Source organism: Perca flavescens, chromosome 22 (assembly GCF_004354835.1).
Source record: "Perca flavescens isolate YP-PL-M2 chromosome 22, PFLA_1.0, whole genome shotgun sequence".
NCBI lineage: Eukaryota > Metazoa > Chordata > Actinopteri > Perciformes > Percidae > Perca > Perca flavescens.
The window spans coordinates 26,959,378-26,976,141 of NC_041352.1; the positions used below are offsets into that span (position 1 = coordinate 26,959,378).

General features: G+C 45.3%; 1 protein-coding gene across 1 annotated transcript in view; it reads left to right on the forward strand.

Moving 5' to 3' along the window:
• Nucleotides 1–11,282, forward strand: part of dnah5l (dynein, axonemal, heavy chain 5 like) — a 119,540-nt gene extending 108,258 nt beyond the window's left edge. Inside the window, exons 93-98 of the mRNA XM_028570014.1 lie at nucleotides 2,886–3,085; nucleotides 5,179–5,367; nucleotides 6,543–6,675; nucleotides 7,303–7,511; nucleotides 9,026–9,247; nucleotides 9,890–11,282. Of these exons, the coding sequence (XP_028425815.1) occupies nucleotides 2,886–3,085; nucleotides 5,179–5,367; nucleotides 6,543–6,675; nucleotides 7,303–7,511; nucleotides 9,026–9,247; nucleotides 9,890–10,114 (1,178 nt within the window). The 3' untranslated portion in view covers nucleotides 10,115–11,282. The remainder of the gene's footprint in view (nucleotides 1–2,885; nucleotides 3,086–5,178; nucleotides 5,368–6,542; nucleotides 6,676–7,302; nucleotides 7,512–9,025; nucleotides 9,248–9,889) is intronic.
• Nucleotides 11,283–16,764: the final 5,482 nt, after the last annotated feature.

Consider the following 16,764-nt stretch of genomic DNA (forward strand, 5'->3'; position numbering starts at 1 on the left):
ACCATCTCCAACAGAAAACACTGTTCACCAACTGCTCCAAACAGCTCTATTGTAGTCCAGCCTTTACTTCAGAGACCAACGTTATAATGCTCGCCTAGCTGCTAGCATGGCTCATACTCTGCTTCTGACTGGCTAGTAGTCCTTACCTAGATACTGTCAGGGCACGCCCTCATACTCTGCTTCTGACTGGCTAGTAGTCCTTACCTAGGTACTGTCAGGGCACACCCTCATACTCTGCTTCTGACTGGCTAGTAGTCCTTACCTAGGTACTGTCAGGACACGCCCTCATACTCTGCTTCTGACTGGCTAGTAGTCCTTACCTAGGTACTGTCAGGGCACGCCCTCATACTCTGCTTCTGACTGGCTAGTAGTCCTTACCTAGGTACTGTCAGGGCACGCCCACATACTCTGCTTCTGACTGGCTAGTAGTCCTTACCTAGGTACTGTCAGGGCACGCCCTCATACTCTGCTTCTGACTGGCTAGTAGTCCTTACCTAGGTACTGTCAGGGCACGCCCTCATACTCTGCTTCTGACTGGCTAGTAGTCCTTACCTAGGTACTGTCAGGACACGCCCTCATACTCTGCTTCTGACTGGCTAGTAGTCCTTACCTAGGTACTGTCAGGACACGCCCTCATACTCTGCTTCTGACTGGCTAGTAGTCCTTACCTAGGTACTGTCAGGGCACGCCCTCATACTCTGCTTCTGACTGGCTAGTAGTCCTTACCTAGGTACTGTCAGGACACGCCCTCATACTCTGCTTCTGACTGGCTAGTAGTCCTTACCTAGGTACTGTCAGGACACGCCCTCATACTCTGCTTCTGACTGGCTAGTAGTCCTTACCTAGGTACTGTCAGGGCACGCCCTCATACTCTGGTTCTGACTGGCTAGTAGTCCTTACCTAGGTACTGTCAGGGCACGCCCTCATACTCTGCTTCTGACTGGCTAGTAGTCCTTACCTAGGTACTGTCAGGACACGCCCTCATACTCTGCTTCTGACTGGCTAGTAGTCCTTACCTAGGTACTGTCAGGGCACGCCCTCATACTCTGCTTCTGACTGGCTAGTAGTCCTTACCTAGGTACTGTCAGGGCACGCCCTCATACTCTGCTTCTGACTGGCTAGTAGTCCTTACCTAGGTACTGTCAGGGCACGCCCTCATACTCTGCTTCTGACTGGCTAGTAGTCCTTACCTAGGTACTGTCAGGACATGCCCTCATACTCTGCTTCTGACTGGCTAGTAGTCCTTACCTAGGTACTGTCAGGGCACGCCCTCATACTCTGCTTCTGACTGGCTAGTAGTCCTTACCTAGGTACTGTCAGGGCACGCCCTCATACTCTGATTCTGACTGGCTAGTAGTCCTTACCTAGGTACTGTCAGGACACGCCCTCATACTCTGCTTCTGACTGGCTAGTAGTCCTTACCTAGGTACTGTCAGGACACGCCCTCATACTCTGCTTCTGACTGGCTAGTAGTCCTTACCTAGGTACTGTCAGGGCACGCCCTCATACTCTGCTTCTGACTGGCTAGTAGTCCTTACCTAGGTACTGTCAGGGCACACCCTCATACTCTGCTTCTGACTGGCTAGTAGTCCTTACCTAGGTACTGTCAGGGCACGCCCTCATACTCTGCTTCTGACTGGCTAGTAGTCCTTACCTAGGTACTGTCAGGGCACGCCCTCATACTCTGCTTCTGACTGGCTAGTAGTCCTTACCTAGGTACTGTCAGGGCACGCCCTCATACTCTGCTTCTGACTGGCTAGTAGTCCTTACCTAGGTACTGTCAGGACACGCCCTCATACTCTGCTTCTGACTGGCTAGTAGTCCTTACCTAGGTACTGTCAGGGCACGCCCTCATACTCTGCTTCTGACTGGCTAGTAGTCCTTACCTAGGTACTGTCAGGGCACGCCCTCATACTCTGCTTCTGACTGGCTAGTAGTCCTTACCTAGGTACTGTCAGGACACGCCCTCATACTCTGCTTCTGACTGGCTAGTAGTCCTTACCTAGGTACTGTCAGGGCACGCCCTCATACTCTGCTTCTGACTGGCTAGTAGTCCTTACCTAGGTACTGTCAGGGCACACCCTCATACTCTGCTTCTGACTGGCTAGTAGTCCTTACCTAGGTATTGCACTGTCAGGACACGCCCTCATACTCTGCTTCTGACTGGCTAGTAGTCCTTACCTAGGTACTGTCAGGGCACGCCCTCATACTCTGCTTCTGACTGGCTAGTAGTCCTTACCTAGGTACTGTCAGGGCACGCCCTCATACTCTGCTTCTGACTGGCTAGTAGTCCTTACCTAGGTACTGTCAGGGCACGCCCTCATACTCTGCTTCTGACTGGCTAGTAGTCCTTACCTAGGTACTGTCAGGACACGCCCTCATACTCTGCTTCTGACTGGCTAGTAGTCCTTACCTAGGTACTGTCAGGGCACGCCCTCATACTCTGCTTCTGACTGGCTAGTAGTCCTTACCTAGGTACTGTCAGGGCACGCCCTCATACTCTGATTCTGACTGGCTAGTAGTCCTTACCTAGGTACTGTCAGGACACGCCCTCATACTCTGCTTCTGACTGGCTAGTAGTCCTTACCTAGGTACTGTCAGGACACGCCCTCATACTCTGCTTCTGACTGGCTAGTAGTCATTACCTAGGTACTGTCAGGACACGCCCTCATACTCTGCTTCTGACTGGCTAGTAGTCCTTACCTAGGTACTGTCAGGGCACACCCTCATACTCTGCTTCTGACTGGCTAGTAGTCCACCTCTTGGGCCAAGCACTAAACCTCTGACTGCCTGAGTGAAGCAGCTGACGGCATAAGATCATCAGTTCGTGAGATAGTTTTAGAAAAGCTTCCCCCCTGACTCTGTGTCTTCGTGTCCTAACCCAGGCGAGGTCCAGTACGGCGGCCGGGTGACAGACGACTTGGACAAACATCTCCTCAACACCTTCACTCGGGTCTGGTTCAGCGAGTACACCTTCAGTGACAAGTTCTGCTTCTACAAGGGCTACAGCATCCCTGGGAGGGCCAAGACGGTCCAGGACGTCCTGCAGCACATCGAGGCCCTGCCGCTGGTCGACTCTCCTGAGGTCAGAGCACGCTCGAAAACACAGCAGGGTGCAAAACATAGAGGCTCGATGTCTGAGCTAAGTGACACGTCCACACTAGGGATGCACCAAATCCAGATTTTTGGGGTTTGGCCGAATCTTGAACCCCCTGGTTGAGATTGTGCTGACTCCTCCTCCCGTCCTCAGTCCATGAACCCAGTAAACACATGAATGAAGTAAACGGGGACTGTCCTTCCTTTGCCCTACCTGAAGTTGCTGCATTCTGGCTGCTGTCTGAAAATTCCTTCGTGCACAACTTGTATTCTTTCAGATGTTTCAGACCAAATGTTTATAGATTGTTTAGATAACTATACACTATCTGTGTATAGTTTAGGGTCCTCACCCCCACCAGATTGAACAGATTGAACATGTAGCTGGACTTGAATGGCCTTCTTTTGACTGAAAGTACTGCCACACTTTTTCTGCTCACCAGTTGCATGTCCACTTTCTCACAGCCTACTGCTCACCAGATCCATGTCCACTTTCTCACAGCCTACTGCTCACCAGATCCATGTCCACTTTCTCACAGCCTACTGCTCACCAGATCCATGTCCACTTTCTCACAGCCTACTGCTCACCAGATCCATGTCCACTTTCTCACAGCCTACTGCTCACCAGATCCATGTCCACTTTCTCACAGCCTACTGCTCACCAGATCCATGTCCACTTTCTCACAGCCTGGTGCATTGAACGCTCCACCTACCTAAACACGATTCGGAAAATGTCATGATTCGATTCTCGATTCACAAATAATTTTCGATTTAAAAAAAACCAAACTATTAACAGTATGTAAATGTAGTTACTTTTCCCATGTGATTGCAGTAGACATACAATTATTATTTTTAAAATATTAATCGATTTTTGGAATTCTATGAATTGATGTTGAATCGGTAGAGCTTGAATCGCGATTTGAATATGAATAAATTTTTTTGCACACCCCTAGTAAATACCTTTACCATTACGGCGATCAGCGTAACGCGCGTAGTGCAAGCGTTCGGGTTCGGTTCGGGGGGAAAACATTCTAAGGTTTGGCAGAACCCTGTCAAAAAGCCCAGTATTCAGCCGAATCAGAAGCCCAATCCTGGATTCGGTGCATCCCTGGTCCACACTGGTGTTTTTATAGAGCTCAATAAGAGTGAGTGCCCACTTTTTTAAAGGCTCGGGTCCAGGATGTATTTTCCCCCCATTCAATGTCTGCATTTACGTTTCATTAAATGCTTAAATAAAAACTTTTAAGCCCGGAATCAAGGCAGCCTAGTCTGGCTATCACCAGACCAAACTCAATCTTTTAGATTGCGGAGTCTGCTCTGTATTTTCTTTTTTATTTATAGCCAGCCAGCTACGAGATGAATCGTGACCATAAAACATTTGATTTGGCAAAACAACATTTTGAAAACGGCTAAGGTACAACACTGAACAGAACTATCATAGACTTCCAGATTGGGTTATAATGTCTTCATTTCATTGTTTAAAATGGCAGATTCAATATGAAAATCGCAATAAAAATATATATGAAAACAACAACTATCATACACTTGAATAGTGGAAGCACGCTCTAGCCGTTCGCGGTTTCGTGGGTACAGTAAATACTTCCATGGTAACAGCAAGCTCCACCAATCAGAGACGTCGCTGTTACGCTTAATATTTTGGATAGTGTAGCATTTTTTCCATAAGATTGCGAAAGAAAACATGTTTTTCATACAGACTTCTAGAGGAGCAGGAACTTTCGTTTTACAACCTCGTAGCTCGGGGTCAGTCTACCTCTGGTGATTTAGACATTCGGATAAAATCGATGGGATTTTTACTTCAGGAACCACACTGATAAATAAAACCATCATAAACACAAGAAGAACACGCCAAAAACATTGGAAAAAAGGACAGAAACGATGAAAAAAACTGACCAAAACATCTGAAAAAGCTATAAAAATGTTGAAAAAAAAACGACCAAAACTTAAAAAATAAAAAAACAACTTTGAAAAAAGCAACAAAAGTGTTGATCTGAAGACAACACAAGAGTTAAACTCTACTGACTACAGAGGAGCTTGTAGACAAACTTAGTGTTACCCTGTTTGCAGGTCTTTGGGCTCCACCCCAACGCTGACATCACCTACCAGACCAACCTGGCCAATGAGACGCTCAGCACCATCATCAACATCCAACCGAAGGACAGCGGGGGCGGGGCCGGGGAGACCAGGGAGGCCAGCGTGCAGAGGCTGGCCGGGGAGATGCTGGAGAAGCTGCCGCCTGACTACGTCCCGCACCAGGTGCGTTCATGGGTCGAGGTGGACTCGGGTCCCGTTTACACCAATACGTTCGCGGGTAAAAAACGACAAAATATTTTATCAGATGCGCCTTTCGTTTAGACGGCGACGGCGTTTTTTGGGGTTTAAAAACGCAAAAAAGTGAGAAACGACCCTCCAGAGTGGAAATCTTACAAACACTCCATCACGTTCCCGTCTAAAGGGTAAAAATGCACTGTGTGTGTGTGTGTGTGTGTGAATGTGTGTGTGAGAAGTGTGTTTGTGTGTGAGACGTGTGTGTGTGTGTGTGTGTGTGTGTGTGTGTGTGTGTGTGTGTGTGTGTGTGTGTGTGTGTGTGTGTGTGTGTGTGTGTGTGTGTGTGCCGTGTGTGTGTGTGTGTGTGTGTGTGCGTGCCGTGTGTGTGCCGCATGTATGTGTGTGTGCCGCATGTGCGCTGCGTGTGTGTGTGTGTGTGTGTGTGTGCGTGCCGTGTGTGTGCCGCATGTATGTGTGTGTGCCGCATGTGTGATGTGTGTGTGTATCTGTGTGTGCCGTGTGTGTGTGCCACATGTAAGCCGTGTGTGTGTGTGTGCCGTGTGTGTGCTTGTGTGCCGTGTGTGTGTGTGTGCCGCATGTATGTGTGTGTCCCGTGTATGTATGCCACATGTAAGCCGTGTGTGTCTGTGCATTGTTTGGAGCAATAACTCCTCCTCCTCGTCTGTCCAGACAAAATTGTCAGCTTTTGTTGTTTGCTTCGCCACCCAGCCGCCCGGCGTGCATTACTACATCACATCTCACACACTTTCGCGTCACCATATGCACGCAGATTTCCACCCCAAAATGCTCGTCTAAACGCGGAATAAAAAGTGAGAACGCAACGCCACTTTTGCATTTTCTCTTCAGATCGTTTCCGTCTAAACATAGCCTTAGTCTTGCATTGCCAGACCTTCTTCCACAGTGGATTATTGGGAGCCACGGTGCCTCTGCTAAATAGCCTCCGGAATGAACTTGTTTTGGTGGAACATGTGTACGTTCAAAAGTAGTTTTAGTCGTGCAACAGAAAACTCTGATTGGACAGATAGTCTAGCTAGCTGTCTGGATTTACCCTGCAGAGATCTGAGGAGCAGTTAACCATTATTACTCGTATTCACGTTAGTTTCTCTGCTGAAATATTGAGTGACTCTGAGTGTGTTTTTTAGGTCAAAGGTCAGCTGCAGAAGATGGGTCCGCTTCAGCCAATGAACATCTTCCTGCGGCAGGAAGTGGACCGCATGCAGCGGGTCATCAGCATCGTCCGGAGCACGCTCACTGACCTCAAACTGGCCATCGACGGTAGGACGCACGAACACACGGACACACACACACACACACACAAGACAGACTGACACAAATTCATACACAATCTCACACACACACAAACAGACAGACACACACACACACACACACAGACAGACACACACGCACACACACGACAGACAGACACAAATTCATACACAATCTCTCACACACACGACCTCAAACTGGCCATCGACGGTAGGACGCACGCACACACGGACACACACAAACACACACACAAGACAGACAGACACAAATTTATACACAATCTCACAGACGCGCATACACACACACACAGACAGACACAAATTCATACACAATCTCTCACAGACACACACACACACACACAGACGCACACACGCGCGCATACACACACACACACAGACAGACAGACAGACAGACAGACACAAATTCATACACAATCTCACACACACAGACAGACAGACAAACACAAATTTATACACAATCTCTCTCTCACACACACACACACACCAACACACAAGTATAAACATTAGGCCACTTACGTAGGCTATGGACAGAGCTCTGCGTGGAACCAGGAATCAGAACCTAAATCAGAACCAGGAATCAGCCTTGAGACGGTGTGTTTGACCTGTGTGTCTGCAGGCACCATCATCATGTCGGAGGACCTGCGCGATGCTCTGGACTGCATGTTCGATGCCCGGATCCCTCGCCTGTGGCTGCGGCTCAGCTGGCCGTCGGCCACGCTGGGCTTCTGGTTCAGCGAGCTGCTGGAGAGGAACCAGCAGCTGAGCGGCTGGATCGGCGCCGGCAGGCCCCACCAGTTCTGGCTCACGGGCTTCTTCAACCCACAGGTCGGTCCAGACGGGTCCATCACAGGGAAGATCCGGGGTGGGGGGGCAGTGCTACGCGCTTCTCCGTGCTTCTGTTGGAGCAATCGGCCACTCATTGAGATTTGTTTTATTAGATTTTAGATTCAACTTTATTGTCATTGTGTAGAGTGTGTGTCTGTGTGTCTTTTGTGTGTGTGCATATGTATCTGTGTGTGTGTTTGTGTCTGTGTGCATATGTATATGTGTGTGTGTGCGTGTGTGTGTGTGTGTGTGTGTGTGTGTGTGTGTGTGTGTGCAGGATGGGATTTGCTTAGATAAGTCAGTAGAGCTTTCTATGTCTTGCTTGTGCATGGTCAATTCTCATAAATATAAGGGTAAGCACGGCCCGTCCATAATGCCGATGATCAAGTGTTTCAGAAGTTCAGATCTTCTTGAGTAATTATTGTCACAGTCTTTACATTTCCACATGCATGGGCAACTGAGGAAACATGAGATAGAAAAGATAACTTTAGTTAACTGAGCAGACCACACCTCATTTTTTATTTATATATAGTTTTACTTAGTAGATCTGATAGACAATTTCCCAGATGAGAGAAGATTCTATATTTTCCCCAGCCCACTTAGGAGGGTGGCCTAATTATTAGGGCTGTGCTCGATTTCATTCATTTCACAGCGCTCGCAAAGCTGCGTGTGGAGGAACCTGAAGGTATGCAGTGACAGAAACACTCAGACTTCATTCCACATGTAACCCAAATAGTGTATGTTCATGTCACATTTATTTATGTCCTTTATTATTTAGGGCTGTGCTCAATTAAAGAAATTCTTAGTTGACCAACACTCATTTAATTGTATCGACTAATCGACAGAGTTTCTCCGCAAAGAGTCATGCAAAAGCACCACTTTAATTCTTGTGTTTACCAGAGATGTGCTCGTACGTTTCATAGAAACAAGTCATTCAGCATGAAATCAGCATCAAACATGACTAATGGACTAAAGAGATCTAAGTTGACTAAGACCAAAACCACCGATTAGTCGACTAATCGACTAAGAGGGGAGCAGCCCTACTAATTATCACAAATGCCCTCATGACATTGTTAATAGAACTTCCCACAAGCAATGATCACTGGCAGGAGCTTCCAAATAAGTCGCACAGCAGGAACACAACTGATTGGTGGCTGCTTCCCTTTTTTTTTTAAATCCTTTCAGAGTGCGGGATCTTAAACTCAACAATGCGCATGTGCAAGTCATGCTTAATCTAATAAAAATGCTCTGATCAAATGAATAAATTCAGTTTAATGTCCCGCTGCCAATTTATATTGTATCCATATAAAAAAATGGATTAAACCATAAACATAAACTAGAACGTTTACTTTAAATGAAAAAAGTAATAATTTAATGCGATTTCAATGAGAAAATACACATTAAATGAACAACAGCAATGTTAGACTTTTTTCAGTGCAGGTGTGCCTTGTCATTACGCAGACCTGACCTCTACTCAGGACAGGGAACGTTGATTTGTGTTGTTTTCGTGGCAGGGTTTTCTGACCGCCATGCGCCAGGAGACGACGCGCGCCAACCTGTCCAGGGGCTGGGCCTTGGATACCGTCACCCTTAGCAACGACGTGACCAAGATGATGAGGGAGGACGTGTCCGCTCCGCCCCCAGAGGAAGTGGGCGGAGTCTACATCTACGGCCTCTTCCTGGACGGGGCGGGATGGGACCGCCGCAGCGCCAAGCTCTCGGAGGCCCCGCCCAAGGTTAGTGTGTGTGTGCGTGTGTCTGTGTGCTTGTTTGTCTGTGTGTGTGTGTGTTTGTCTCTGTGTGTGTGTCTGTGTGTGTGTTTTTCTGTTTGTGTGTCTGTGTGCATGTGTATCTGTGTGCGTGTGTGTGTTTGTGTGTGTGTGTGTGTGTGTGTGTGTGTGTGTTTGTGTGTGTGTCTGTGTGTGTTTTTGTGTGTTTCTGTGTGTGTGTGTGTGTGTGTGTGTGTGTCTGTCTGTGTGCACGTGTGTCCGTCTGTGTGTGCGTCTGTGTGCATGTGTGTCTGTGTGTGTGTGCGTGTGTCTGTGTGCTTGTTTGTGTGTGTGTGTGTGTGTGTGTGTGTGTGTGTCTGTTTGTGTGTTTTTCTGTGTGTCTGTGTGCGTGTGTGTGTGTCTGTGTGCATGTGTGTCTGTCTGTGTGTGTGTCTCTGTGCGTATGTGTCTGTGTGTGTGCGTGTGTCTGTGTCTGTGTGTGTGTGTGTGTCTGCATCTCGCCTGTGACTCACACCATCCTACACCGTGTGGCGCTGCAGTTGGAAACGGTTAAAAGATTTCAGCTAACTGTCACATACGTTTACGCTGTAATGTAGCCGAAGCGTAATACTACAAGATAAAACCCCCTCTGTGCTGTGTCCCCCTCAGGTCCTCTTCACTCCTCTCCCCGTGGTCCACGTCTATGCCGTCAGCGCCGCCGCCGCTGGCGTGGGCGGGGGTGCAGCGGCTGCCGTCAGCCTGTACTCGTGTCCCGTCTATAAGAAACCGCGTCGGACCGACCTGAACTTCATCTTCTCTCTGCTGCTGCGCAGCGTCCAGCCAGCGGAGCACTGGACGCTGAGAGGCGCCGCGCTGCTCTGCGACTGCAAGTAACCCTCCGACGCCGTGAGTCAACATCAACGTTATTGTTCCGCCGCAGAGAAGACAATAAAAAGAATAGCGTACAAGTTATTAGGGATGACCCGATTGTAGAATATTAGCAGTTAAAGTTGTATTTGTGCTCACAAAAGAGCTGTGTGCAGTCATTGAGGAAGTGGTTAAAGGAAGTCAGGGTTAAGCTTAACGGTAGGGCTCCACACAGCGAAACACCTCGCGAATTTCGGCCAGTGAAAGTTTGCCTCGGGGGCGTGGTCGCGAAAACAACACGCAAGACCGCAAAATTTTTTTAAATGTCCCGGGCTGTCGGAAGACAAAGGGCGGTAAAAATACACAGCAGCAAACCATCGGTAAAATGTTAGCTCATAAATGCTCTGGTAACCTGGCTATGTAGCCTAGCTGCCTTGCTATGCTTACAATGAAATGCAATGTCCGAACATGCTAGTGGGTGACCTGTCGGCTAGCTGAATCATTTTGAGTGTTTAAACTATCTACAGTGGTCTATTTGGTGGTGTTTAAGTTTGTGTGACATATAAACAACAATCCTTGTTGCTACAAGCGTCAATGTTCGCCAACAAAACATGAAATCCAACAAATGCTACAATGAAATCCAATTTCCGAACATGCTAGAGATTAGCCTGTCGGCTGGCTGAAAAGTTTGAGTGTTTAAACTAACCTATGTGATCTATTTAGTGGTGTATGTGCCCTAATTAAGTTTGTGTGTCATATAAAATACAATTTGTGTTGATAGAAATAAGATAGAAAAATTTTAATCACATCAAAATCTTCATGATACAGCGCTGATAACCTCCGCCATCTTGGTCAGACTTTTTTTGTAACTCCCGCCTCCAAACACAAACACACGGACCTGATTGGTTCTCGAGTAGTCCTCATTTGAATAAAGTTAAACTTTCGTCAACTTTATTTAGCTCCCCTCGGCGATTCGCTCTCATCTCGCTCAATCAGGGCGAATTTCGACACATTCGACCTCAATGAGAGCAAAGCGAAATTTAGCTGTGTGGAAACCTACCGTTAGCCTTTAACTATAGTTTAAGCCTTTATGGCTGGGATCTTCAACAGGTCGTCCGTGACCCCTACGGGGTCCTCAGAGTCAATGCAGTGGGGCCCCCAAATTAATCCAACATATTATAAGCAAACTGGCCCATAGGTAAGGTAGTCACTAAGGCCATCCACAGATACAGTGGATTCACAGTGCCACATGTATGTTTAACATAAAAAAAAAGATTTATAAAATCAGTCAAACAAATGTTAATAGCTTAGTATTCTATGCAAAAAAAGGTAGTCCGCCCTACAAGTTATCGTAGGTCCAGTTGTAGGCAACATTTTATAATATTTGTGGTAGGGGGTCCCTGCTCCGTCTCTCTTCCGGCAGAAACCCAGGAAAGGTAGTTAAAGTTACACCTTAGACCTTGTGTGTGTGTGTTTGTGAAGAGAACAATTTGTGTCTAGAAACTATAGACACCGCCCTGCAGGGGCCCTGTATAGGGGGGAAAAGTTAGGACAATTCCAAGTGCCCATGACTGACAGGGGCCCCAAAAAATAGGTAAAAACTAATATAAAATTATTAAACCATCATCATTCAGTGTATATATATTTCAAATATAATGATACAATTAATGATCTCTTTGTTTTACTTGTTTTTGGCAGTAAAAGTTAAATATCCCCATTGACCAAAAAGTAAACATCCATATTGACCACTCCCCTGTATCTGCATGAAATGGTTTGGTCCTGCCTTATCGCACTCAGTGACGGGGTTTAGTTGCAGTCAGTAGATGCGCCAGAACTACAGTGACCACAATGTTGCCAAGTAACTTTCTTTCTTGTTGGCATATATGTGCAGCTAAGTTAAAACATCTGCTGTTTTCATTGTTTTGAGAGGATGATGTCAATTTATTTTGATTTAAAAGTTAATATATATTTAAGTTTGTTCATTTTTCTTTTTTAAAATCTTTTGTTAATAATTATAATAATTAATAATCAATCATTTTGTTAAGATAAATTTCCATTTTGTCAAATTTTACAATAAAAATACATTGAGACTGTAAAAGATGGCCTTCAGCACATTTTTTATGGTTGCTTTTAATCTTGCATCAAATAGTGAACTGCATATGAGACTTGCATGCATGTACAATGTAAATTAAATATTGTGCTAGTACTAGTATTGAACTACAAGAAGCAAACATAATTAGAGTTATGTAAAGCTTTTGATGGGACAGTTAGGTCCTAGAGATGTGGTGACAACAGCTGCGCAGAGGGGGCCCAATTTGATTTTTTGTCATGGGGCCCAAAATTCCTGGCGGCGCCCCTGCCCCCTGTGAGGAGAGAATAAAGCTAAAACTCAGATCAGGGTTCACTTCAGACGAGATCTTGGTGGACCAGCTCTGACTTGATGTCTGTTGCTAGGGAAACTTAGACTCTGTTTTTGTGAACCCACAGCTGTGTTGTAACTCTTATGCTGGACTCAGTAAATTTGCTTAACTGAACTCTTTGTCTCAGATTGATCCTTGTGTTCTGGTAAACTTGGTCCGATGAAAGAAGGCGCTAAAGAGGGTTACTAAAGAGAACTGTTTTGATGTTGAGAGAAAAGACTCATGTATTAAGCATAAGACATACTTTAGTTACTTAGTTGTATTTATAAACAAAGAAAAGGTTTGCAGATCTATTATCTGAGCAACTACAAGTATCAGTTAGGGATTCGGTATCGGCAGATATTAAAGGTCCTATGACATGCTGCTTTTTGTAAGCTTTTATATAGACCTTATTGGTCCCCTAATACTGTATCTGAAGTCTCTTTCTAAGTCTATTTCCCGAAATTCAGCCTTGGTGCAGCATTAAAGCCACTAGAGTCCCACAATGAGCTTTCCTTAGGATGTACAATTTCTGTGTCTGTAGCTTTAAATGCTATTGAGGAGGAGAGAGGAGGGGCAAGGTGGGTGGTGGGGGTGTGACCTTGACCAGCTTGCGGAAACGGTTGTAGCTCTGTTTTCTCATGGGTGGGCCAAATTCTCTGGGCAGCTGTAGGCGGCGGGAAAGCAGAGAAAGGGGAGGTAACCTTGCTCCTTATGACCTCATAAGGAGAAGATTCCAGATTGGCCCATCTGAGCTTTCATTTTCTCAAAGGCAGAGCAGGATACCCAGGGCTCAGTTTACACCTATCACCATTTCTATCCACTGGGGGACCATAAGCAGGCTGGGGAAACGCATTTTAATGTTAAAAACCTCATAAAGTTTTCATGCCATGGGACCTTTAAAAAAGCTGATCGGGAAATCCCTAAAGGTTTATTAATACAGATTCATCAACAGAGATCCTACGAGTAAACCAAAGTCAATACAAATCTTAAAAAGAGAAGAAATACACTAACTATATATTCAGAGTAGAAACTCTGAACCCTAACATCAACCTTTCATTGTTGTTCCTTTCATTAAATGAAGCTTGTAGTCATCATTAGTTGTATATTTCTTTACACATTGATGTAACAGGCTCTCTAATGACACTGAAGGAAATAAATAATCTTAATCTTAAATTCACCAACTGAAATTATTGGAGAGCAGACTTCACTTTGGATACAGAAACGACTCAAGTGAACTTTTATTTTCTCAACATGACAATCAACAACCACAAACCTGGTTTTACGTAATATCTCTGACAAACTACAGCCATGCAGTCACTCGCTAAACAACGCTAAAAAAACAGCAACAATACTGTAAAAATGGTGATTGTCAGACCATCAAAGTTACAAAGTTTGCTTAAAGAATGAACATTAGAAACGTCACTGTGTTCAGGTGAAAAATCTCAGAAGAAAACTGCTTTATTTTCAGCTTGATCTGCTGTTGATCATAGCATAGACCGTTCTGACCTAGAAAACGTCCGTATAGGTCGATCGTGCAAGCAGTTTATAATAGGGATGCACCGAATCCAGATTTTTGGGGTTCGACCGAATACCAAATCCCCTGGTTGAGATTGTGCTGACTCCTCCTCCCATCCTCAGTCCATGAACCCAGTAAACACATGAATGAAGTAAACAGTGCCTGTCTTTCCTTTGTCGTACTTGAAGTTGCTGCATTTTGGCTCCTGTCTGGTTTTGTTGGATGTTTCAGCGGCCATGCTGTGTATAGTTTACGGTCCTCGCCACCACCAGACAAATCAGCCTTGCAAATTGAACATGTAGCTGGACTTGAATGGACTTCTTTTGACTGAAAGTACTGCCAAACAACAACTTTTTCTGCTCACCAGTTCCATGTCCACTTTCTCACAGCCTGCTGCATTGAACGCTCCACCTACGTAAACACCTTCCCGTAATCAACGCCGCCATCATTACAGCGACCAGCGTAGCGCGCCGAGTGCAAGCATAGGGTTCGGTTCCCTGGGAGAAAATTCTAAGGTTCGGCAGAAACCCAACCCCACCAAAAAGCCCAATATTCGTCCGAATCCTGGATTCAGTGCATCCCTGTTATGACCCAGAAAACGGCCGTATAGCTCGATCGTGCAAGCAGTTTATAAGGACCCATATTTACGTTGGTAGTTAGCGGTGGGTGGAGTAATTATTGTGGATGTTAGGTGACAAAATATAAAAGCGCCAATCTCCGTGTAAGGAGGAAGGTTGGGGTCATTTAATTCAGGAGACCGGGGGTTTGTGTCCCGTGTCAAACCAAAAGTCAACAGTCACTTTTTTTAAATGCACTGCAGGGTTTCCCCCAGTGTGTTGCAAGCCAGGTGGCCCACCAAGCCTAAGTTGACCCCCACCAGGCCTAAACCACTGGGAATAATTTTTTATGTATTTTAAGACGTTTTTTAAACCACAGTTACAGCAGGGGCGGCTTGGTTGGAAACTTAGACGTATTTCAAATCTCCAGTTAGTTTTTAGCTCTGACTTGATATAGATCCCTGTACAATCTTTCTTATAGGTTTTTTAAATTCTCAATTTTGCGATTCCGCTCATGAATCTGTTATCACTAGTCTCGCTTTGCCAGACCTTCATCCACAGCGCTGCGGAGGAAGGTCTGGCTAGTCCACACAGCATTCCTGGATGGGAGGAAAATGTGCTCTGGTGTATTGGCATTTCTTTAAACCAATCACAATCGTCTTGGGTGAGGCTAAGCTCCTGTTTATTTTTATGCTGACTTTTTACTTTTACTCCTTACATTTTACAAAATTGGCTCGTTACTTTAGTTTCAAATAATTTCAATGGAGTTACCATTATTATTTTTCGCGTCAATACCAAATTCAATCTAATTGCAGACATATCTCAAGAAGTGGCGTATGTATGACACGCCAATTCGTATGTTTATCAACGGCGTTTGGCCTCCGTTGACTTACATTACTTGCAATTGCGTGTCAATTTACGCATGAAAGGGCGTATGAAAAGGGCGAAATTCTGCGTAGGGAGGTTGGTCGGGGTGGAGGATGGGTCAAACAACACAGGAGTCAGGAGACCGGGGATCGGGTCCTAAACTCAACCGTCGTTTTTTTCTTTGCCAACCCAGTTATTCTTTTACTAAACCCAACCCGTGTGTGACCCATGGATGTATTGGTGTGACGTTGCCTAAACACTTGGATGGGAATATATGTTGCACTAGACGCACCACTACAAGACGACTCGACAGATTCGGCCGAATTCATTCGCGGCAAATCATTGCGGCTTGATGGCGGTAACGTTAGCACATAGTAGTACGGACGGCGACATGATTGAAAATGAAGAAAGCGGAGATCTCGGAGATTCGGCAGAGAAGTAGCAAGACATTCCCAATCATCCTTATCAAGGCCTTATCTGACATTTGTGTGGTCCAGGTAGCAAGGCTACTTTTATACTTTAAGTAAATTTCCAAGCCTGTTACTTTTACTTGAGTAAATAAGTTAAATCAGTACTTATTTTTTAACACAAGTATCTGTAATTCTACTTTTACATCTACTCCAACATTTAACAATTTCTTTTATTTTTAAGATTATTTTTTGGGCATTTTTAGGCCTTTATTGATAGGAAAGCTGAAGAAATGAATGGGGAGAGAGCCGGGGAATGACATGCAGCAAAGGGCCGCAGGTCGGAGTCAAACCCGCGGCCGCTGCGTCGAGGAGTAAACCTCTATATATGGGGGCCCGCTCTACCAGCTGAGCTATCCGGGCGCCCATCATTTAACAATTGAACAGTAAATTCTAAAGATGTAGAGACAGAAGTTTTGAGACTCCTCCTGCAAAATACACAAAAAGTTCATTCTTATCTCGAACATACATTTCTCCCAGTGTGACTGTATTCACCAATCAGAGGCCAAATGTTAATAGTTTGTTGTAGCTACCAGACTGTTCCTTGCCCATATGTAACACTAAAACTTCAGAAAATATACATTTTCAATTATATTCAATCATCTATTTAGATGTTTATTAATCCATCAATCAATTCAAACTTTAAACCTGGGTGGTAAACTTTGTAAAATACAAAGTTTTTTGTTGTTTTTTTATTAAATAACTTATCAGAATGTTACTGTATCTGTCAGTATTCTGTCAAACACAGACTTCAGCTCTTACTCATTTTAAATATATCCTTAGCTGGCACAGGTTTATAAATGTTTTCACTTACACAAACTAGGGGTCTTTACGGGTCCTTTAGTAAACGAAAGCTGACCCAGGACTT